This window comes from Hyperolius riggenbachi, chromosome 9 (assembly GCF_040937935.1).
Source record: "Hyperolius riggenbachi isolate aHypRig1 chromosome 9, aHypRig1.pri, whole genome shotgun sequence".
In the NCBI taxonomy this organism is placed as follows: domain Eukaryota; kingdom Metazoa; phylum Chordata; class Amphibia; order Anura; family Hyperoliidae; genus Hyperolius; species Hyperolius riggenbachi.
In genome coordinates this window covers 168,956,626-168,981,976 of record NC_090654.1, presented here as the reverse complement: position 1 = coordinate 168,981,976, position 25,351 = coordinate 168,956,626, and the positions used below count along the sequence as shown (strand labels likewise).

General features: G+C 44.8%; 1 protein-coding gene across 4 annotated transcripts in view; it reads right to left on the bottom strand.

The window, feature by feature from the left end:
* CACNA2D3 (calcium voltage-gated channel auxiliary subunit alpha2delta 3) overlaps window positions 1-25,351 on the bottom strand; it is a 1,137,695-nt gene that overhangs the window by 951,035 nt on the left and 161,309 nt on the right. For all 4 annotated transcript variants that reach the window (XM_068253668.1, XM_068253670.1, XM_068253669.1 and 1 more), the window contains exon 4: window positions 10,801-10,934. In XM_068253668.1, the coding sequence (XP_068109769.1) occupies window positions 10,801-10,934 (134 nt within the window). The remainder of the gene's footprint in view (window positions 1-10,800; window positions 10,935-25,351) is intronic.

The following is a 25,351-nucleotide window of genomic DNA, read 5'->3' as shown; positions in this document are numbered from 1 at the left end:
CCAGGATTTAGAACGGTTTTCAAATTTCAAAAAATAATCATCTGTGGATTTGCAGTATCACTATCACAGTCCATATAGTCTGTGGGGTTTCAGTCACCACTTACTGACAGTTTCAGACTCAGATACCTCATAAATCTTTTGATTGATTTACACTTTTGTTGATGTGCTTTATTCTTTGCATTGAGTACTGCTGTTAACTTAAAAATTTAATACTTTTGTGAGCAATGATCAAGTCACCCACATAGATATCAAGAGATACATCCATTCAGAATGTATACTTTTGGAGAACAACCATTGGTTGGTCTTGCTTCATTCAAATCCTGCATCTAGCAGAACCTGTTTTTTTGATTTTTGAATTCCACGTTGGAGCCAATTGTTATAGTCCACAGAGAGTTTTTGGCACTTTGCAAACAAGATCTTTTTTTTACTTTTTGCATATCCTTCTGGCTGTAGATTTTTTCTTCTAGATCACCAATTGGAAACGCTGTCTTGGTATTGTGATATGTTACAATCTTTTTGTATAAGGCTGCCGTTGTTATCTGTGTTCTGATGTTACTTTCTTTATTAACTGGAGCAAAAATAGCATTGTAATCCTTGCTGACTTTTTGTGAGCATCTTCTTGTGACTAACCTTGCCTTGTACTTTATACTTTGCCTTAAGAGCTATGTTTATCCTTAAAAAAATGTACATTCTATTGCATTTTTGCCTTGTTCTCTGAAAGTGTCTATGGGCTTGATTCATCAACGCATCAGCGCAGATTAATAAGAGGAGCATGAGCTCAGTGCACGCGATGCTGCGGAAGTGCAGCATAGCGTGCACTGGTAACTTATGCGCACTACTTGTAACTAACGGCCTCTCCACTCGTCCTGCCCTGAGCTAAGCGGGACCAGTAGCTGTATAGAACATGATCCCCACACATTAATTGGCCCAATCGGCTGCCTGTCAAGTGACAGGCAGCCTATTGGGTCAAAGTGCTGGAATCATGTCCATTAAAACCACTGGAGCCGCCGGGGCTCAGGGCGGGATGAGTGGAACAGCTGTTAGTTACAAGGAGCGGGCATAAGTTACCAGCGCATGCTAAGCTGCACTACCGCAGCATAGCGTGTGCTGAGCTCATGCTCCTCTCGTTAAGCTGTGCTGCTTCAGCAGCACAGCTTGATGAATCAAGCCCTATGTGTGGTATTCCTCATGTAATATAATCTTCACATTGGCAGCTCGGTTTTAGCTTTGCTTTTTCTCGGGTGCTAGTTTCTGCAGCTCTTCCTATGAACTAGGCTCAGCCTGAACTGCTGTGCAAGGTATGCAAGACAAATGTTAAGCTGGAATAACCATATTGTTTCTTTCTGATTGCAAGACAAATGTTAAGCTGGAATAACCATATTGTTTCTTTCTGATTGCAAGACAAATGTTAAGCTGGAATAACCATATTGTTTCTTTCTGATTTTCTGACTAAAGTCACTTATGGTCCAACTTTCCTTTTTTCTGTCTGCATTCATTTACATTTTTACATCACTTAGTTTTTTTTTCTTTTTGTCAAGGTTGTGGAATTTTACGTCTGTCTATTCAGTTGGTGTTGGCTCTTAAAACTTACAAAACACACAATCACACTTCTGGTGATTGTCAACTTGATTGTGCCTGGATGTAAAATGTTGTATCCTTTTTAGTATGCTCTGTAACTCACAATACCTTCCTTTGCTCATACATCACAAATGTTTTTCCTTTCCACTGTGCTCACATGTTTTACTTTCTAAATGCTGACATGTTTGAAATCACATACATGTAATAAGAGCTCCGGTTAAAAAAAGGTTGCAGATATTAACAATATTGTTTAGTAAAATGGGCACCAGGATGTGCCATAAAATATTACGGTATGTATAATACTGATCTTCTACTATTCCCCACTGTAACCTCTATTTTTACATTCAGTAAAATAGACACCAGTAAAGGTGATACAATATTGTTTAATTACCATAACCCCCCCAGTGGTGCCTAACCTTAACACCCCCCCCCCCAGTGGTTACTAACCTAACCCCCCTGGAGGGAGCCTAACCTTAATCCCCTGTTTTGTTTGTGTAATATAATTTAGTATATGCTTGTTTATGGCTTTATGTAACATCAAAAAGTGAGGTGTCAAAACATAAAATTGAAATATATATATAGTCAAAACATAAAATTGAAATATATATATATGAATTCCTTTTTTGTAAAAAAAAGATAATATGTAACATACTGTAGGTGAGAATTGCAGACGTTGCTTGCTGTGGTGCAAAAAGGTTAAAACAGAAAAAACAATATTTTTTTCTGAGAAAGCATATGGAACAATTTTAGAAACAATTATACAGTTTTAGAAATAATTACTATATATTCTTGTGTATAAGACTACTTTTTAACTCTTGAAAATCTTCTGAAAAGTCAGGGGTCATCTTATACGCCGGGTGTTATTGTTGCCAGCCCGGGGTGATACGCAATGCTGATACTTGATGCTCCTATGTGACATGCTGATGTTTAATTACCAGGTGCAGGTGATTCCGCGGTCGCCGGGGGAGCTCAGTGCTCATGCTGCAAGGTCTGGGACGCCCAGGGTATGGAAGTAAGAGATTGCATTGTGCCCATAAAACACGCCTCTTCCACCAGTCTGGCTCGCCCTATCCTGTTACCGCAAGTGCAAGATCTGAGAGGCAGAGAAGGAGGTAAATAGGATACAAGGGTGGGCCAGACGGGTTAAAGAGGCTTGTTTTATGGGAACAGCACAATCTATTGTTCCATACCGCTCTGATAATCAGGGAGACAGGGAGAGCTGACCAATCCACTTGGGGATAGAGCTGACCAATCTACTTAGGGAGAGGAAGAGTTGACCAATCCAACCATTCATATACTGTTATATACTGCGTACCACATACTGTACAGAACCAGTATCTGTTCATACATAGCACCAGTATATGATGTTTTTTTAATTGTTCTTTGATGTGCATTGGAAGAGGGGTAGTCTTATACGGCGTGTATATCCCAAACTCTATATTTTAACTGAAAAAGTTGGGGGGGGGTCGTCTTATATGCCTAGTCATCTTATACGCCAGAAAATACGGTATTTGTTAAATAAGCGGTTATTTTAATCATTGAAGTTGACATGGTTAAAAATGAAATAAGTTAAACAAAACAAGTGATACAGTTGTTTTATATTTATGCATTGCCTTTTTTTATACACTAGGTGCCAATAGAGAAAAGATTTGCATTGATGTGGAGGGACACCTTTTTTGATAGATGCCATTATTATGTTTTACCCTGAAATCTGTTTCAGAGTTCACAGCGAGGTCTTTTTGCTTTTCCTGGCAACTAATTTTGGAAATATAGGCCTCAATTCACTAAACAGTTTAGACTAGTCTACTGATGGTTTTTAGTCTACTGATGGTTTGGTCAGTTGAATCAAAGGGGAATTCACTATTACCAAATGTTTAAGACCTGTTTTTAGACCTGTTATAAAACATTTGGTAATTAGGTCGGTAAAGTAGGGGAAGTGATCAAAATATGCAATTCACAAACAAGTAGCTATGACTAACACCCTTCTCATCTGATCTCTCCTCTGCATACAATTAAACTCCTGTATGATTAATTCAAAAGGTTCCATCTTTACATCTAAAATACCTCACAGAATTACTTTACCTACAGAAATCAGCTGGTCTAATCTCTGCCAGAAAAAGTGGGCGTGGTTACTCCTTGCTTGCCTTTGTGAATTGTGTAATTACTGAATGTTAGACTAGGTCTAAAAACAGGTCTAAAACATTACACCAAACCATCAGTAGATTAAAAACCATCTGTAGACTAGTCTACACTAGACTAGTCTACAGATGGTTTTTAGTCTACTTATATGTCATTAATATAATATTGGTATTAAAAACTAAAAATTAAAAACCTTTAGAGATTATTGTGAAAAGTGAGGGGGAAAAGGGGGGGGGGGGGGTTGATGGTGTGGACTAAGGTCAGGGTTTAGAGTGGGAACTACACTACTTTTTTATTTATTCGACCTTGAGTTATCATAGCAACCAAATCAAATCTTTATATTGCCATAGGACCATCAATGAATGACCATTATATACACAAGAGGAAAAAAAATACCATAAAAAATTTGTGAAGCGAACATTCACAGTAAGTCCCATGATTTAAATGGCAGTCGAACATCTAAAAATTTAAACGGTTAATAGCAAAGCCCCCATACATGCTGGAATCAACAAATTTGGAGGGTATGTTAAAGACAACAATTGCAAAAGGGATTTTTTTCCCCCAAAAGACCAGTAGTTTTTTGAGAAAATTACATTTTGCAGCAGAACTCATAATGCCATTGCTCTGGGGCTTACTATACTTAGTATAGCAAGTCAAGGGCTGGGAATGGAATTTACTTGTGGTCGTCAGGGTAGGAATTGACATGTGCAGAATTCTACATCATTCATGTGGTATCAAGAGGATATGGTGCTTGATCATTTCCAAAGATACTGTCGTAAAGGACCTTTTTCATGGTGGTAATTCCTTGTGGAAAAAGGTAAAGGGTACGTCAGTACCTCTATTCTAATTTAACCTGGGGAGGGGGCAGGTATCTTGGGGTCCCCCTCTTAAAGAGGAATTCCAGATTCCACAATTAATTTCCCCAGGGCATCGACACCCCCACCTTGTCCTGGGAACAGGGGACGGAGTAAGGCTTAGTCACATCACCGACACTTATATGAGGTACCATACCTTGGGGTGGTCTAACAGGACTGCTAAATTATACTACTGCATAGAAAAGGTAAATCAGCTACTATGAATGGCATTAAAATGATTTTTATTAAAAACTATGAATATAACTTTTATGTATGTATGAGGATATTATGTATTTTGTGGACAGTGGCTGAATAGTTATGCACTTGTTTTTAGGCACTTGTCTGAATTGACCTAAGGAAGCAGGCAAGGACCAGGAAACGCGTTGTCATCTTTACAATCATGCTTGAATAAAATTATTTCCAATTTATTGTTGTTTTGCATCAGAAGAGGTAAGATGCTTCTCTTTTTTCGTGTAAGACCTGGAGAACCGAGCAGGGATGGTAACTTTACTCAAAGGCCCATATGGTGGCTGCAGGTTGTGCAACCCACCTTTGTGAGTATTTTACTCCCAATTCTGTTATTTACCAATACCACCTAACAACACTTGCCCCATTAGACTCCTGTTCCCCCCTTATAGGTTGCCAGGTTATATCACAAACCTCAGTAACGTAGACCATACATAAATCATAGATGCACTCTAAAAAGCATTGTGGGAAATGCCAAAAATGTATGGAAAAGAATATTAAGAATAACTAAACAAAATAATAATAATCAACATAAAAACATTTTCTGATGTTTGATCAAAGTCTGGAAGAATACCAAGGGTGGAGATGGGTCCCTAATTTTCTCTGCCTGCTATTATTAGTTGCATATACACAAACCATTTTAAGAGTAATATTCTACTTCCATATTTTTGAGCCAATGATCTTACAATACTAAACTACTGTCAGCTCCCTGTGTATAGTCTCCTGTTTACCTTTTCGGTTCATCAATACCTCTAAAAAAAATGAAACGGCGCTTATAGTTTTTTGTGGTTTGTATTTAAATATTTATTTTGCACTAAAATTATATTTTTTATATGGCTGCCTCTAATCGTTCCTAAAAGATTTCCTTTTACACTGTTGGTCCAACATGTGAAGCTCTCTCTCTATCGCTCATGATATTTTATAGACATAAAATATGATGTTAAAAAGAAAGTAAAACCTGTTGCTAATACAATTTTAAAACAAGACACAGTGATGATAAACTCAGACAGCAGATGCCACAATGGCAGGGTTGGTGGGTTGGCTAACCAAAGACATTTAAACATTTCACTAGGAAACACAAAAATAAAAGGTCATATTTATTGGTATTTAGCCTGTGGAAATATTGCTTAAACCAGAGGAATTTGTCAGTTGAAAATCAGTTTTGAATGTATTCCTTGAGATACTTTTTAAGAGTCAAAGACATATCAGGCTTATAAAAGTAAATGTAATATTTTTAAATGAAATATATGAAAAAAAAATATAGCAGCACACATTTTTAGTAGGATTAAAAATGATCTGAACTGGGTCATATAACTGTGTTCTTGGATTTCTAAAGGATTAAAGTTAGGTAAGGATCTGTTCCCAGCAAAAGTCTGAGATGTAGCATTTTTATGTTCCCTGTTCAGAATCAGAATAATTTCACCAAGTACAAAGGGGGGTTGTACCTGGAATTGTTTTTGGCTCTTACAGGTTCTAGAAGGATGAGGGGATAATGTCTGAAAGCCAAGAGCTGAGGCTGCCTTACTATGACACCACCAGTCGCACTTGGCAATCATCTGCCTTCCCTAAGGAGATATCAAGGGGAGGGCAGGGGAGGGCAAAGAGAGGCTGAGTTTCAGCAGTGATAGCCCAGTTCTTCATGAAAGAAACTTGCAGTGATGGCTGGCGCTGCTGAGGATCCCGATTTCTGACATCTGGCAGTGCTGGCCAAGGTGTTCTAGTTCAAAAGGTGCATTAGTGCTCATTTCTGTGGTGGGTCCCGACTCCTGAGTAGTGTTGGGTTCACAGGTAGAAAACTATCCAAATCCGTGATTGTAATGAGGCATAATTGCCTAAGGTGTGTGCATGGAGGACAGGGGGTTAATTACCCAGATGTCTGGGCGCTTCAATGCGTATCAAACGCTCGCATGCGTCCAATGGGACGCGTCCCACGACTTAATACTGCACACTTCCTCCTTCCAGCCAAAAGAGGAAGTGCGCGGTACTGAGTTGTGAAACGTGTCCCATTGGACACGTGTGAGCGTTTGATACGCATTGAAGCGCTCGGACATCTGGGTAATTAACCCCCTGTTCCCCATGCACACACCTGAGGCAATTAAGCCTCATTACAATCATGGATTCGGATAGTTTTCTACCCGTGAGCCCATCACTACTCCTGGGCAGTATTCAGCAGGGCTGGTCAAGATAAGCTGGCTGTCACAGAAGCGTCAGCTGGGGCGGCCCTTACTTCCAGATTGGTGGCTGGCATCATGGAGGAGCTGAACCAGAGGTACCCCTGCTGCAGTGGAACAGCAGCAGTCAATGGATGGATGGAGCTGGCATCCAGCGAGGTCTTAGGTTTCCCGAACAAAGCGGTGTCTTCCTACCTCAGTGGAGCCGTGATTCCTGGATAGCAGCGGAGGACTCCACTCAGCCTATAGCTGCTCACACAACTGACTCAGGCAGCTGCAAGGCGGAAAAAAACTCTAGGACTCGGACACGGAATCGTGAATTGATAGGAAAAAGGGAAGAAAAACAAAAACAAGCCAGAATCCTGTGGCATGGCTGCCAATTAAGGCACCATCTTCCTGATGGGAAGATGCTTCATCAAACAACAAGATGGGATAAAGTGTATTGCTTGGCAGCCATTATTCCCACCTCCTAGATCTGTGTGCAGTTGCATAGTAACACATGAAATTGTCACCCATTTAATAAGTCTGTGACTCCAGCAGCTGTGAACTGAACTTGATCTGACAAAGAGGAGTAACATGAAGATTTTGTCACTTGTTGCTTGATTATATTAGTGTATAAATGATGAATCATGGAGAATGTATGGTGGATTTTTTCTGCTTTATCATTAAACAGACCAATACTTTTTTCCCCACGTTGCACCATTTTTGATGCTCGTAGCCAGTAAATCAGGCTCTTTTAACATTTAATACAATGTTTTAATTAATCATTTAGCTATTTCTCCATGCTCTGAAGTATACAGAAATATTTGATCTCTGCCTCTGTATTGCTACCATAAAATGGTGTGTGTTTGCAACTCTGCTTCATTGGGACAAAACTACTGAAGTGCTGCAGACCTTGTTTGAAAAATTTTAGGATCACAGCTACACAGTTCAAGTATGCGTTGTGTTTCCATAAAAAAAAAACACTTAAAGCCAGATGCCTGTATGCATGGGTTAATGTCTATAAGTTGGTTATTATTGTACATGATGCTCCTCTAGCTGGTACTTAGATTGCTTTCGCAAATACTGGGAAATGTACAGGGTAAGTTTGAGATTATTACTGTCACTGGTATGCTGTCCTGTGAAGAATAATTAACTTTACTTTGTCTCTCTAAAGTCCCATTTCTCAGATATAAAACGTTTCCTGTACACTGGCAGCAAGTCTTAATGCAGAAAACCAGAATATCTGAGAAATAGAATAAATAGGTGTTTGCACAAAACCCTGCTAACCATGATGTGTGTAGGCAGCACACATTTACACTACTGTGGTTTATGCAAGATAGTTAAGACTTTACGTAACCTGCATAATTTGTGTTGTATATACAACACTTACATTGCTTGTGTAACATGCAAAACGAGTTACAGAAATTATGTAACAGCTTATGTAATTTGTACAAACCCTGGTAACCTTAACTGCTTACGGATGGTGGTGATTGAAATCTAGGCCCTGTTTTGATACCCTAATACCTACCAGGGCGTAGATTTCAGCTCACCACCACCACATGTTCTCGCTGCTGACGCCAATCTTTCGCTTTCTGCCCACTGCAGCCCTGTCATCTCTATGACAACAGAGCCCTGTGAGCCAGACAGGAACTGATTTAATTGTCTCCTGACCCTGTCATCAATGTAAGCAACTCCCATTGACTTACATTAATCACACGGCCAGGAGCCAATGAAAGAGGCTCCTGACCAGTTCACAGAGCTCTGCCGTCATAAGAGATGGCAGAGTGGGTGGCCTGAGCTTCTGGGTGTGCGGCATGGATGGCTGTTGTGGCGGGTATGTGCTGCGGTTTGTCAGTATACAGTGGTTTCTGGTACCAGCGGTCTCTGGTCCTCAAGGGGGCAGAGACCGCTAGTACTTAAGTGGTTAACGTGTGCTGTTTGCACGCATTATGGTTACCAGGGTTTTGTGATAATTAAACAGCAATGTATTTTTTTTTACCCAAGAATACAGCAATGTATTTAGTCATACTTCAAATATGTTTTAAAAAAGACATCCAGAGTTCAGGTACATGTTAAGTATCGATGAAAGATCGGTATATCAAGTGGTGAATCAAGTATATACCTGCTTGTTTCTAAACACTGTAATTAACTCATAATTTATGTGGATTGACTGCAGAATAAAGAGTTGCTCAGTGTAGATGTGTGGATTGGACAGTAGATTGCAAAAAATAAACTACATCAAGGGCTATTTACACATTAACTTTTACTTATTGACCTGACAAATGGACAGGGAATGACAATGACCTCAGGGCCCAGATGTCACAGCTAGGAAGCTCATATGCTTGTAAAATAGATGGCTGAATGTTCAACCACCAATCCCAATTCTTGCAAGAGTGTGCTTGGATTTAGAACCCTCATGAGATGCTACAAGAAACGGTCACGTAAGCATGAATTGTACAAGCTGCATGCTGCAGCCAGGGGCAGTTCTTCTGCAAGCAATGTGAATCATGTGCTTCAGGGCAGCAACAATTAGTGGACGGTAAGAGGTGGCTTCCCTCCCCAAATGCCCCCCTCCTCAAATTCCCCATCTCCCCCTCCCAAAATGATGGCGCCGCTTCACACACTTGCTATCAATGTTCCAGCGATGAGACCTCCATCTGCTCATCCAGTGTCCTGTATCCATTGCTACAGCGGTGCCTAATGTGACCTGTTACATGCTTCTGGGTTACATGAGTAGTCAGAGAGGAAGCAGTACTTTATGTGTGGCTGGTGATCCAATTGCTAATCTGCTGAGAGTGGGTGAGTGATGTGGCGCCAATGCAGCACATACCTGGCATCCTGGGGATCAGAGTCAGGATGCTGTAGGCCAGCAGGGAGGAGATCCTGCCTCGGAGGAAGCAGAGGGAGGTGAGCATAGTGCCAGTGCCTGCAATGCACAGCCTGATGTGTCTCTCCTCCTACACGTTGGGGGGCGTGGAGTTTCCTCACAATGTATTGATTCAGGCGGTAAAAAGTCTAGAACCAGCCCTGGCTGCTTCTGAGTAGCAACCCACTAAGCAGTCACTGGCAATGTTTGTCCATGTTAGAAGGCAAAGAAAGGATTTTTGCCCAGGGCCTGTGCTAGCTCACACTGTGTCAGGTTATAAAGGAGTATAATAAGTGAAATTGTATTTCTGCTAAGATTAGAGCAACATAGAATATCAACATCTTTTATTTTAAGCGTTTGTGTGTCTATTGTGTGCATGTACAAAATACTGTTACCGCACAGTGATTTTTACAGTAATTGTCATAGGAGTGTCAAAGCCTGCTGTTACTCATTTTTAATACCAAGACTAAGACAATGCTTAACAGTGGCTTCTGCAGCTGATTGGATATACAGGAGAATAGATCATTTCAGGCAGTCCACACTGCAAAGATATGATCTGCAAAGAAGTACGGTCTAAGATCACAGTTAGTTTTGGAAAAGCATACTTGGCTGCAAATTGAAAAAATGAAGGAAGATGATTTTTAACCATGTTAAACGACAAAAAAAAATGTGCAGCACTGATACGATTTTACTGCATTTTTAAAGAAGAAAAAAAAATGGAATTCCATTTTAATATGACACTGCTTGAGTTGGCTGCATGTAGAACACTGTGTGCAGAATACACATACCGTAATGTAATCCCAATGTTTTGCTAGCTTTTTTTTACCATTGTAGTAAGCTATGTTATTGCTTGATAAAATTAAACTGATAAGTAATTCTTGTATAAGTGAAATCATCTTATAGTAGTAAAAAGAAAAGTACACCAAGTAAAGCTTGTCTCCGTTGGCTTGTCAAGCATACTTACTGTGTTGTCCACATATGCTTCTGTCCACACAACATCGTGTTCCTGGTCGATAACTTTGGGTCTGCTTAAGACATGGAGGTAGGCCATGACATTCTCTTGTACATCAGCTAATGTTGATATCTGAGTGAAAAAGCCTAAAGCAAAAACACAGAAAAAAAACAACCTTGATATAAAGTTTGTCCAATGTTGTTGTATTCACAGTATTTAGAGTCAAAATTCAGCTCAAAATTGTATTATGGTTTTGAATTCAACACAGTAGGAACAGTGGGAACCTTTTAAAATAATTTAGATTACTTCCAATTAATGATGGAATAGGGTGATATAAATCCCTAAACGTAATACTAATAATTTCTTTAATTTTGCAATCCACTCTCTTTTTACTGATGTCCCTTACTTATCCTGTTGAAACCCAGGGTTCAAATTTGCTACAACGAGGACACAAGGCAGCAGTGAATGAAAATATGAAACCAATTAACCCTTGTTCACAAGGTTTTCACTCCACTCTAACATTTATGATTGCTATTTTCTCACTTTTGCAGTAAAAGGTGATTTTCCTTTTTGTGAAAAAGGAGCATGTAAGGTAGAAACATTTTCACAACTTTCATAAGTCATAAACCATAAATATTGTGGTGAAAAAAAACCCTTTCTGAGAAATGATTTCACAGACAACCCAGGTACTAAATAAAGCCCATCTAAATCCAAAATTGTGGAGGGAAAAGTGGTCAGGGACTTATAAAAGATACTATGGATATCTGTGGCCATGTCATCTTCAGCTTAGTAATTGTGCATTGAACGGGTTTTTGGTGTATGTACAGTCAATTTGAAATTATTCACCCAACCCATGTCATCTGTGAGGTAGCACACTTGTAGTTCACAGGAAGTAGGTGGTGAACAATTCTAAGACTTTAACCTGCTAACAGAAAACCACTCTTTCCCTCATCTTTTGGAACCCTCCTGTTCACTTCATACTACCACTCTCACCTCCAAACTGCAGTTTTCTACTGACCCTCTGACCCTTTTTGTCTTGGATCAGTTCATTGCATGACTTCTCCAGTTTCTTTCTACTGAAAAGTCTTTGATTATTAGATGCACCCAGTTCTTAGAATCCATCCCATCTCACTCTTCACTTACTTCCACTCTATATAACCTCTTCTCTACTGCCATATCTGTTTTCCAATTTAACAACACATTATGGATGGCTCTGAATAATGTTATTCCAGCCACCTTACAGTCTCACCATTCTACTTATTACTCATCTGTGGCACTACAAGAAGAAATCTGCAAAAAAAGAGGTCTGCAAAAAACGACTCAATCTATGAAACGCAACTGGTAGAAAACTGCCCTCACTTGCCACTTTCCATAAATTGTACCTCTCTACTGGATAAACATGAAAGATATAAAATATTCTACCCCCACCAGATGAGGGGTTTAATGTGAAAAGGAATTATTTAGAAGCTTGCTCATTCAAACTATTTGTATTGTTTTACAACATCATGAGCTGGTTTGTGGGTGTAAGAAGATTGTTTAAGTTTAAGGCCTCTTTTACACTATTGACCTGCGAGGCCCCGCATTTCAAAGTATCCAAAGTTACACAAAGTTTGCAGCATGTTGCCGCGTGATCCTTGCTTACCTTATGGATTATGCAGCAATGCAAGTCAATGGGTGATTTTAAACATTTCTTTTCAACTCTTTTGAAAATGGGTAGGGGGACTCGGTACCCCTTTACTAATTTAACCTGGGGAGGGGGCGGACATCTGGGGGTCCCAGATGCCACCATGACCCCCACGACATCATTGACCTTCTCCTCCTTCTGGGTACCAGAGGTGGAGAAGAGGCCCTTATCCATATATTGGACAAGGGCTCTGGGGGAGACCTCCCCTTGTTTTCCAGAACCCCCTATAGCATAGACCATGCAGACTCGTATAGCTCAGTTTTTCCAAAATGTCACATTACTAATTTTGAATTGCAATTTATGATGCAAAATTATAATTATGCAAAATTTGTGCTCATCACTACTCTTACATAGTTACATAGTTATTTTGGTTGAAAAAAGACATACGTCCATCGAGTTCAACCAGAGAACAAAGTACAACACCAGCCTACTCCCTCACATATCCCTGGATCCAGAGGAAGACGAAAAAACCCTTACAAGGCATGGTCCAATTAGCCCCAAAGGGGAAAAAAAATTCCTTCCCGACTCCAGATGGCAATCAGATAACATCCCTGGATCAACATCATTGGGCATTACCTAGTAATTGTAGCCATGGATGTCTTTCAACGCAAGGAAAGCATCTAAGCCCCCTTTAAATGCAGGTATAGAGTTTGCCATAACGACTTCCTGTGGAAATGCATTCCACATCTTATTTACTCTTACTGTAAAGAACCCTTTCCTAAATAAATGGTTTAAACATTTTTCCTCCATGCGCAGATCATGTCCTCTAGTCCTCTGAGAAGGCCTAGGGACAAAAAGCTCATCCGCCAAGCTATTATATTGCCCTCTGATGTATTTATACATGTTAATTAGATTCCCTCTAAGGTGTATTTTCTCTAGACTAAATAAACCCAGTTTATCTAACCTTTCTTGGTAAGTGAGACCTTCCATCCCACATATCAATTGTGTTGCTCGTCTCTGCACCTGCTCTAAAACTGCAATATCTTTTTTTGTAATGTGGTGCCCAGAACTGAATTACATATTCCAGATGTGGCCTTACTAGAGAGTTAAAAATATTATGGTAGCATCTCGAGTTTTTATTTCGCTTTTAATGCATCCCAGAATTTTGTTAGCTTTAGCTGCAGCGGCTTGGCATCGAGTACGATTATTTAACTTGTTGTCGATGAGTACTCCTAAGTCCTTCTCCAAGTTTGATGTCCCCAACTGTATCCCATTTATTTTGTATGGTGCTAGACCATTGGTACGACCAAAATGCATGACTTTACATTTTTCAACATTGAATTTCATCTGCCATGTATGTGCCCATATAGCCATCCTATCCAGATCCTGTTGCAATATGACACTATCTTCCTGAGAGTGGATGATTCTGCCCAATTTTGTATCATATGCAAAAATAGCAACATTGCTTTCTACTGCATCTACTAGGTCATTAATAAATAAATTGAAGAGCACTGGACCCAGTACAGACCCCTGTGGGACCCCACTGCTAACAGTCTCCCATTTTGAGTATAATCCATTGACCAGAACTCTTTGTTTTCTGTCCATTAGCCAGTTCCCTATCCATGCACACAGGCTCTTCCCCAGTCCTTGCATTCTCAACTTTATACCTTCTACCTTAGCTAACCCATATCCTCTTTCAGCCTGTGTGCGGATGAAAAGCATATATTCCTGTCCAACCATGGCTTCTCTACCTCAGTCTTGAACAAACTCTCATGCAGCCTTATCATTTTGCATAGTTAAAGGATACCAAGGGTGACATGTGACATAATGAGATAGACAGGTGTATGTACAAAAATAACTATGCTGTGTTCCTTTATTTTTCTTTCTCTGCCTGAAAAGAGTTAAACATCAGGTATGTAAGTGGCAGTTCCTGTCTGAGTCAGGACTGGGTCAGACAACAGTACAGTGTGAGCCTCACTGATAAGAAATTACAACTATAAAATACTTTCCTAGCAGAAAATAGCTTCTGAGAGCAGGAAAGAGATAAAAAAGTCAATTGTTCATAGATTTTAGCTCTGGCATACTTCAATTAATGTGTCATTGAGCTAAAACGTAAAAAGTAGATTTAAATATATAATAACACTGTGGAATATCTTAAAAAGTCATTTTTAGAAGGAGGATAGATATAATTGTTTATCTCTTTTTTTTTTAACCTCAGATATCCTTTAACAAGGGCCTATAACCACTAGCAGCCAATCTCTGCCTTTTTTTCCCCCGCACATAATTTTGGATTGAAATCAATAAGCTGCACCGGAAATTGCATGCACCCCCAAAAATATAGTGCCAGCTGCAGTTTTACATGGCACCACTATAGCGATTTGTCTGCTGCTTTCCAACAGCATGGATGCTGGGTCTGATTCAGAAATGGATGTGGCACCTGGAGGGTATAGGCTCTAAATAAATTACGTACATTGGTAGTGAAACGCAGCGTGACCAAGCATCTAGGAGGACGTGAAATGGCCGTCGCTCGCTCTAACACACTGCCCGCCACTCCACCTCCACATCTGCCATAGGACACCCACACACAGGGCAATTCCTATGAGCGATTCGAGTGTTTGGATGCATGCACACTTTGGAAGATGAAATTCACCTTCACAATTAGACAGATTGGTGCAGGTTTTCTTTTCCTTCACATGGTCTATATAAATGAAGTTAAATTGTAAATAACACAGTTTTTTCCCCAACCCCACAAACATGCTGTCATACTTTTGACTTTGTTCTCTCCTTTACTCCATATATACTAAACATCTCTTATACCTGTGCAACACTTCTAAAATATGTCCTTCATATATCTATAAGCACCAAACTCTTGGTATGCATTCTCATTATCTCTGATCATCTCCTATTTAGTATTCCTTAAAATAGACTCTTATCTCTACAATCCATCATAAATGGTGCTGCTACTACATCTCTACGCTTTTCACCACTCTTCGCCTGCTGCTTTTCTCTGCAAATGTCTACTTTGGCTTCCATTTCACCTCAGAATCAAACTCAAGCTACTGTGTTTTACCTTTAAAGCACTGCACTGTTCTTGTAACATACTCATTTCTAATCTTGTACACATATACATCTCTAAGCGCATTCATGTAATAAAAGTCCCTGGAAAAAAGGGCTCAAAAATTTCCGCTAGTAGAATATCGATAAAATTACTGACATGTTAGTACTTAATTTCTATAGTAAAATATTGGTGATATTTAACAATATTTTACTATGACTTAAAGAGAGCCCAAAGTGGGCTAAAAAAAAAAAAGTAGGCTACCTGATCCGTGGGGCTGAGCGGATTAGGTAGCTGCAAAAAAACCACCGCTCCACGCAGCTCCTGTGGTCCGTACCGGCCCACTTTCACTTTTGTGACCTATAGGCCACGAAGCTGGGATGAGAGATTCATTCTCTTATCCAGTGTGCAGGGAGGTGGGGGAGCTGCAGGGGCGCGGCCAGGGAGAGAGAGTTGCCAAATGTCAGCTCTGAAAATCCTGCAGGAATGCGCCTGGCAGGCGTTTTGAACAGGGAATCCCTCTACCTGTGTTAACCTCCGAGGTGGCGACAAATAATGTTGCCAAACTCGGGGGGGGGGGGGGGGGGGGGGGGGGGCTAGAGCGTAGTGGTGTGGGGACACAGAGGCATGTCATGAGGCATAGAACATGCCTCTGTGTCCCATCTGTCCCATTTTTTACTTAACCCTGACAGGGGTGGATGTAAAGTTTTCCAACGTTTATGCAAATTATGCAACAGGTGTTGTGCAAATAGCTCAATTAGCATTATATATACAATGAGCACCTTATTTGTATAACCTGCCATGAACATAATGTGTGCTGCACTATTTGTGCATGGTCCGTTATGTAGTTTGCATTAACTCCGGTCAACTCTACTTGCAGTGTGTGTTATGGAAATGTAACCAATGTATTGTGCATCTGTCCCATATTGCCTTCATCACACAGTCCGAAACTTCTGACTTTACAATTTCCCTAAAATGATGTCTAACAAGCTTCACTCCGCTCTTTGAATAATGAGGGGTGCTATAAAAGCAATAATAATCAGCCAGGAGCAAGCTAAGCAGCCAAGAACCTGACTAATCTGTCCCTAGGAGAACAATCTGCAGCAGCTCGCCCTAGTCTGTCTAACAGCAGGCAGACGAGTGACTGTAATGGCCGCCAGAGGCTGCCTTATATAAGGGGGGGGGGGCTCCAGGGCTTAGTGTAGCCTGAATGGCTACAATGTGCCTGCTTACTGTGATGCAGAGGGTCAAAGTTGACCCTCATAGTGCATTATGGGGCGAATCGAACTTCCGCAAAAGTTCGCCTGGTGCAGGTGAACGCGAACCACCAAAGTTCGCCTGGAACCGTTCGCCGGCGAACCGTTCGCTACATCTCTAATAAAGACTCCTTTTCAATCTACAAATCCCACCTCAGTATCTGTGACTTGGATCCTATTCCTTCCCAACTCCTTTTCTCTTGCTCTCTATGGCTGGCTGTAGACTTCACCGTGGAGATCTCAGCCATTTCTTAAGTTGGGACGGGGGCCATGTACTGAACTTCTCTTTGCATTGTTTCCTGCACTCAGTGGCTCCTGCTGCCTCTCCCATGGCAGATTTGTCAGTTTATCTCTGTTTCTGGCAGCATAAGAGGTGGGCAGAGTACCACGTATAGTCAGTGTGGCTTTATCTGCCTTATGTCCTGTTAAGATCCCAGCCAGCTATACTGGCACTGTCAGTCCCAGTGTAAGTTGATGAAGTACAGCTGTCAGCTAAAGTCTATCCCAGCATGAGCATGTTTCCCCTGCTAGGTTCACACATCTTGCTGCTGTGCCTAGAGTCCCCTGCCTCCCCTGTTTCTCCATCTGTACTCATTGCCTTTCCATGTTTCTTGCACTACCATTAGGTTACAATAAGCTTCAAAGTGTAGAGCTTTCTCCATCCCTTACGTTTGTTTCCAGTTTTAGTCTGCACAACAAGCAAAAATGGGACATGGCCACATGATGACAACTGGCCATTTAGAGACTTGTAAATCAGTCACATAATCAAATGAATTACATGCATATTCATGTGTGTTCATGAATTACAGCTACAATTAACTTATTACTCAAACTCTTTAAAAAATTACTGATAACCATTGGACTAAATCTACCCACTAAATGGTTTTCTGCACTATAGGTGCATTTTATGATACTTTGGTGGAATGATAATGCTTCTAGAAACTTGATACTAGGCCAAAATTTACACATGGCATAGGCTGCGATCCGAGACAGCATTATAAATGAGCAAATTGTATTTTCCCCCAAAGACACCAGTAACATAGATCATAGTCTCTGTTTTTGTTTTCCGAATGGAACTTGTTTTATTTTCACATATTTTATGAAGCTAGAGATTTGAACACGGGAACCAATTTTTCAGTACATTACTCAAATTATCAAGATCAGAGAATAAATCTATTGCGTTTTACACAGAAAATAATTGAAATTATTATCAGCTAGACAGCGTGAGGAAGCACAACAGAAGCACACTAGAGACACAGGTACACTTAAAGAAGCTTATTACATAAATAAATGTGTTGATAATAAAGTGCTATGAACAAAATTATCATATATTTAGTAAAACATTACATGAGAATTACTCCCTTCAATATATTCACATTTTGATGATTTGCAGTTTAATGAAGACAGATGTATTTAATCAGTGCTACTTATGAAGCCTATTGAAATATAAGATAGCAAAAGGTCAGAAAGTAAAAAAATAATAAAACCGAACCATTGAAATGGATAAAAGGTCTACAAAAATACTTGTAAACCTAAGCAGGTGTAACTACGGTAATCACTTTTTCCACTGCATCCAAAGCTAACTGGCTTTCTCTTGTGCTCATTGGCAGTCAGCATAGAAGCAGCTATTCCTGCAACATTCCAGTTCTTGGCAGTTTAGCTTTAAAGCAAACATTCAACTATGGGTGGCACTGTAAAAAGATCCCAGGGATAAAGTTTTGAACTGACAAAGGTCAGTCAATGGATAAAAAAACATATAAAATGCTATATGAATCAATATGCTAGGCACACAGTAAAGTATATAATTAAGAAGTGAAAAGTGTTTGGCACTGCTAAAACTTCTACCAGATTAGACTGCCCCTCCAGGTTGGATAAAAGAGTTTGGAGGAAACTGGTCAGAGAGGCCATTAAGAATTCTATGGCAACTATGAACTTACAGGAAATTACGGCAAAGAGTGTGCAAATGTGGCTTGTATGGAGGGTTTGAAAAAAATAAAAAACATCAAGAAAGGGCACGTTAAGTATTGTTTAAACTTTGCCAAAATGCTCCTTGAAATTTCAGGTCAGTATAAACTATGCATTAAAAAGTGTCTGTACGTGCGTAAGCGCCTCTAACTAGAGAGTACCCATGAAACATGTCTGATTCTGTGTGCTCAATAAAAAATGTTCCCAGTTACACTGGTATGTCATAGGTAAGGCCTTAGGAATCAGTTGAAAAGGGAACCTGAGCCATTCGTATTAAAAGGGTGCCTCCATAGACTTCAATGTTATTTCTGCAAATATGGGCTACAAGGTGGTGAAAAGGGCGCCAGAGTTTTTTTTTTCGGCTACAAGCTTTTCAATTTGGCTATAAAAGGGCGTCCCTTTGTAGCCTATATTTTTGATTCGGCTACAAGGTTTTTGGTTCTGCTACAAAAGGGCGCCAAGGTTTTTGATTTGGGGGTGCAGGGGGGGTTAGGATTAGGCATCACAAGCGGGGGGGGTGTCTTAGGGTTAGGCACCACTAGTAGGGATCTTAGGGTAAGGCACCACCAGGGGAGGGTTCTGTGTGAGAGTAGGGAGAAGTTAGGTCATAGCAATCACCAGTGGGGTCTTAGGGTTAGGCATCACCAGGGGGGTCTTAGGGTTAGGCACCACCAGGTGGGGTCTTCAGGTTAGGCACCACCAAGGGGGGTTAGGGTTAGGCACCACCAGGGGAGAGTTCTGTGTGAGAGTAGAGAGACGTTAGTTTATAAACTAAAACTAGCTTCATCGGCTACAACAGGCACCCTTTGTAGCTGAATTTGGCATATGGGCTATACCGGCCACCCTCTGTAGCCGAATTTGGCATATGGGCTACACCGGGCGCCCTTTGTAGCTGAATTTGAGATTTTGTCTACACCAGGCACCATGTGTAGCCGATTTCAGCTTATGGGCTACACCAGGTTCCCTTTGTAGCCGAATTTGGCAGATATGGGCTACCCCAGGCACCCTTTGTAGCCGAATTTGGCATATGGGCTACACGAGGCACCCTTTGTAGACAAATTTGGCATATATGAGCTACACCAGGCGCCCTTTATTCCAGAACGTCCTTTTTTCAAAGGGATGCAGACCTAACCTCTCATATCCATTCTCAGTCAGAAACTTACACTGGGCGCCTCCACCCTAACTTTTTATTTTCCCTTCAGCAATCCCTTTTACACATCTTCAAGCAGGCCTCAACTTCACAACTAGTAGTGCTGTGCAAAGCATTAGGTCTAGAGATGGCCCTAACGGTTCGCCCGTGAACGGTTCCAAGCAAACTTTAGGTGGTTCACGTTCGCCGGCGAAGGCGAACTTTTGCGGAAGTTCGATTCGCCCCCATAATGCTCCATTAAGAGCAACTTTGACCCTTTACATCACAGTCAGCAGGCACATTGTCGCCATTCAGGCTACACTCACCCCTGGAGCCCACCCCCCTTATAAAAGGCAAGGTTCTCCTGCTGTTTTACTCACTCTTCAGCCTACAGTAATTAGTTAAGGGACAGCTGCTGACAGACTCTGCAAGGGAAAGCTTAGTTAGGCTCTTGTACGCTTGTTAGCTTGCTCCTGGCTGATTATTATTCCTTATATTGCACCCCACCACAGCTTCCTCACTTCCTCCTCCTCCCTCTCCTCCTCCTCCTCTGGAGGAGGGTCTTGTCTTCCAGGGAATTGTAGGATTTCAAAAGCCAGCTTACATACCTTGGCTGGGAATCGAACCCAGGTCTAGTGCTTTGGTATCTCTCTTCACCACTATACCACCACCAACACTACATGCTGAAGCCAGGCTAGCATGTACCATTATGATATATCCAAGAGAAAAATGAGCTTGCTTAGAGGATTTCAAAAGCCAACTCACATACATTGGCCAGGAATCGAACCCAGGTCTACCGCGTGGTAGGCTGCTATTCTAACCATTATACCACCAACACAACACACTACAATGCTACAATGCTACATGCTGAAGCCAGCCTAGCATGAACCATTATGATATATCCAAGAGAAAAATGAGCTTGCTTAGGGATTTGTAGGATTTCAAAAGCCAACTCACATACATTGGTCAGGAATCGAATCCAGGCCTACCGCGTGGTAGGCTGCTATCCTAACCATTATACCACCAACACAACACACTACAATGCTACATGCTGAAGCCAGCCTAGCATGTACCATTATGATATATCCAAGAGACAAATGAGCTTGCTTAGGGATTTGTAGGATTTCAAAAGCCAACTCACATACATTGGCCAGGAACAGGGCCAGGCCGAGGTAGAGGAGAGAGAGGCTCCAGCAGTGTAGGAGGGGGCACACAATTCACTCAGCTTTCATTCCACTATTGTGTTTGACGCAGAGAAATAGGACAAAGGGATACATGGTAGAGACTGCAAGCCAGATAACTAGAGATTAAGGTGTTGGGGGCCCTGGGATGCCTCTTAGTCTAATAGCAATCAGTGTGTGATGGCTGGATTGGGAGGGATGGGGGGGGCGCACTTTGGTGTCTCAGCCTTGGGGGCTGGAGGACCTTGTCCCGGCACTGGCCAGGAATCGAACCCAGGCCTACCGCGTGGTAGGCTGATATCCTTACCATTATACCACCAACACAACACACTACAATGTTACATGCTGAAGCCAGCCTAGCATGTACCATTGTGATATACCATATCACAATGGTACATGCTAGGCTGTATGTTTTTGGGATGTGGGAGGAAACCAAAGTACCCGGAGGAAACCCACACAGACACAGGGAGAACATACAAACTCCTTGCAGATGTTGACCTGGCTGGGATTCGAACCAGGGACCCAGCGCTGCAAGGCGAGAGCGCTAACCACTACGCCACCGTGCTGCCTATTACTAGCTTGATTATATTATTCGGTATATGTGTATAGCTTACTAACATATAGTTTACATGAAAAGATTAGGGCAAAGCTGCACCTGTTTAGTTTAGTGCAGTGGCGTCCCTACCATGGGGCGGCCAGGAGCGCTCCGCTCCGGGTGTCAGCTCCAGGGGGGGTGTCATCAAGGCCTCCCCAGAAGCCTTGATGACACAGGAGGGGAAGCAGCGCTGAAGGAGGGGTGGCAGTGTCGGCGGGGAGGGGGGAAATACCCCCCCACATCTCCCTCACCTGGGTCCCCTCCTTCGGCGCTTCCCCTCCAAGGGCAGAACGGGCACTGACAGGGCGGCTGATAGCCGCCCTCAGTTTACCCGAGCAGGGCTACGGAAAGATGGCCGCCGAAGCCATCTTGCCGTCTATTTTTGTCTCCAGTGCGGGCTTCGGTGGCCATCTTCCCATAGCCCTGCACTGATGACGCAGCAGGAGACGGCGCGGGACATTCAAGAGGAGCTGCGGAGGCTGCCTGGGATTCGGAAGAGAGGTTTCATCTGCAGGTAAGTGAATGGGTTTTTTTTCTTTTACAGGTGCACCGGCCCGGCCACCCACCGCTGCTGCCCACCTACCCACCGCTGCTGCCCACCACCTACCCACCACTGCTGCCCACCTACCCACCAGGCTACCCACCGCTGCTGCCCACCTACCCACCGCTGCTGCCCACCTACCCACCACTGCTGCCCACCTACCCACCAGGCTACCCACTGCTGCTGCCCACCTACCCACCAGGCTACCCAGCAGGCTACCCACCGCTGCTGCCCACCTACCTACCACTGCTGCCCACCTACCCACCACTGCTGCCCACCTACCCAGCAGGCTACCCAGCAGGCTACCCACCACTGCTGCCCACCTACCCACCACTGCTGCCCACCTACCCACCACTGCTGCCCACCTACCCACCAGGCTACCCAGCAGGCTGCCCATCTACCCACCACTGCTGCCTACCTACCCACCAGGCTACCCAGCAGGCTACCCACCACTGCTGCCCACCTATCCACCACTGCTGCCCACCTATCCACCACTGCTGCCCACCTACCCACCACTGCTGCCCACCTACCCACCAGGCTACCCACCACTGCTGCCCACCTACCCACCACTGCTGCCCACCTACCCACCAGGCTACCCAGCAGGCTGCCCACCTACCCACCAGGCTACCCACCACTGCTGCCCACCTACCCACTGCTGCTGCCCACCTACCCACCGCTGCTGCCCACCTACCCACCGCTGCAGCCCACCTACCCACCACTGCTGCCCTCCTACCCACCAGGCTACCCAGCAGGCTGCCCATCTACCCACCAGGCTACCCACCACCGCTGCCCACCTACCCACCACTGCTACCCACCTACGCACCACCACTGCTGCCCACCTACCCACCACTGCTGCCCACCTACCCACCAGGCTACCCAGCAGGCTGCCCACCTACCCACCAGGCTACCCAGCAGGCTGCCCACCTACCCACCACTGCTGCCCACCTACCCACCACTGCTACCCAGCAGGCTGCCCACCTACCCACCAGGCTACCCAGCAGGCTGCCCACCTACCCACCACTGCTGCCCACCTATCCACCACTGCTGCCCACCTACCCACCACTGCTGCCCACCTACCCACCAGGCTACCCACCACTGCTGCCCACCTACCCACCACTGCTGCCCACCTACCCACCAGGCTACCCAGCAGGCTGCCCACCTACCCACCAGGCTACCCACCACTGCTGCCCACCTACCCACTGCTGCTGCCCACCTACCCACCGCTGCAGCCCACCTACCCACCACTGCTGCCCTCCTACCCACCAGGCTACCCAGCAGGCTGCCCATCTACCCACCAGGCTACCCACCACTGCTGCCCACCTACCCACCACTGCTACCCACCTACGCACCACTGCTGCCCACCTACCCACCACTGCTGCCCACCTACCCACCAGGCTACCCACCGCTGCTGCCCACCTACCCACCAGGCTACCCAGCAGGCTACCCACCGCTGCTGCCCACCTACCCACCACTGCTGCCCACCTACCCACCACTGCTGCCCACCTACCCAGCAGGCTACCCAGCAGGCTACCCACCACTGCTGCCCACCTACCCACCACTGCTGCCCACCTACCCACCACTTCTGCCCACCTACCCACCAGGCTACCCAGCAGGCTGCCCATCTACCCACCACTGCTGCCTACCTACCCACCAGGCTACCCAGCAGGCTACCCACCACTGCTGCCCACCTACCCACCACTGCTGCCCACCTACCCACCACTGCAGCCCACCTATCCACCACTGCTGCCCACCTACCCACCACTGCTGCCCACCTACCCACCAGGCTACCCACCACTGCTGCCCACCTACCCACCACTGCTGCCCACCTACCCACCAGGCTACCCAGCAGGCTGCCCACCTACCCACCAGGCTACCCACCACTGCTGCCCACCTACCCACTGCTGCTGCCCACCTACCCACCACTGCTGCCCACCTACCCACCGCTGCAGCCCACCTACCCACCACTGCTGCCCTCCTACCCACCAGGCTACCCAGCAGGCTGCCCATCTACCCACCAGGCTACCCACCACTGCTGCCCACCTACCCACCACTGCTACCCACCTACGCACCACCACTGCTGCCCACCTACCCACCACTGCTGCCCACCTACCCACCAGGCTACCCAGCAGGCTGCCCACCTACCCACCAGGCTACCCAGCAGGCTGCCCACCTACCCACCACTGCTGCCCACCTACCCACCACTGCTACCCAGCAGGCTGCCCACCTACCCACCAGGCTACCCAGCAGGCTGCCCACCTACCCACCACTGCTGCCCACCTATCCACCACTGCTGCCCACCTACCCACCACTGCTGCCCACCTACCCACCAGGCTACCCACCACTGCTGCCCACCTACCCACCACTGCTGCCCACCTACCCACCAGGCTACCCAGCAGGCTGCCCACCTACCCACCAGGCTACCCACCACTGCTGCCCACCTACCCACTGCTGCTGCCCACCTACCCACCGCTGCAGCCCACCTACCCACCACTGCTGCCCTCCTACCCACCAGGCTACCCAGCAGGCTGCCCATCTACCCACCAGGCTACCCACCACTGCTGCCCACCTACCCACCACTGCTACCCACCTACGCACCACTGCTGCCCACCTACCCACCACTGCTGCCCACCTACCCACCACTGCTGCCCACCTACCCACCAGGCTACCCAGCAGGCTGCCCACCTACCCACCAGGCTACCCAGCAGGCTGCCCACCTACCCACCACTGCTGCCCACCTACCCACCACTGCTACCCAGCAGGCTGCCCACCTACCCACCAGGCTACACAGCAGGCTGCCCACCTACCCACCACTGCTGCCCACCTACCCACCACTGCTGCCCACCTACCCACCAGGCTACCCACCACTGCTGCCCACCTACCCACCACTGCTGCCCACCTACCCACCAGGCTACCCAGCAGGCTGCCCACCTACCCACCAGGCTACCCACCACTGCTGCCCACCTACCCACTGCTGCTGCCCACCTACCCACCGCTGCAGCCCACCTACCCACCACTGCTGCCCTCCTACCCACCAGGCTACCCAGCAGGCTGCCCATCTACCCACCAGGCTACCCACCACTGCTGCCCACCTACCCACCACTGCTACCCACCTACGCACCACTGCTGCCCACCTACCCACCACTGCTGCCCACCTACCCACCACTGCTGCCCACCTACCCACCAGGCTACCCAGAAGGCTGCCCACCTACCCACCAGG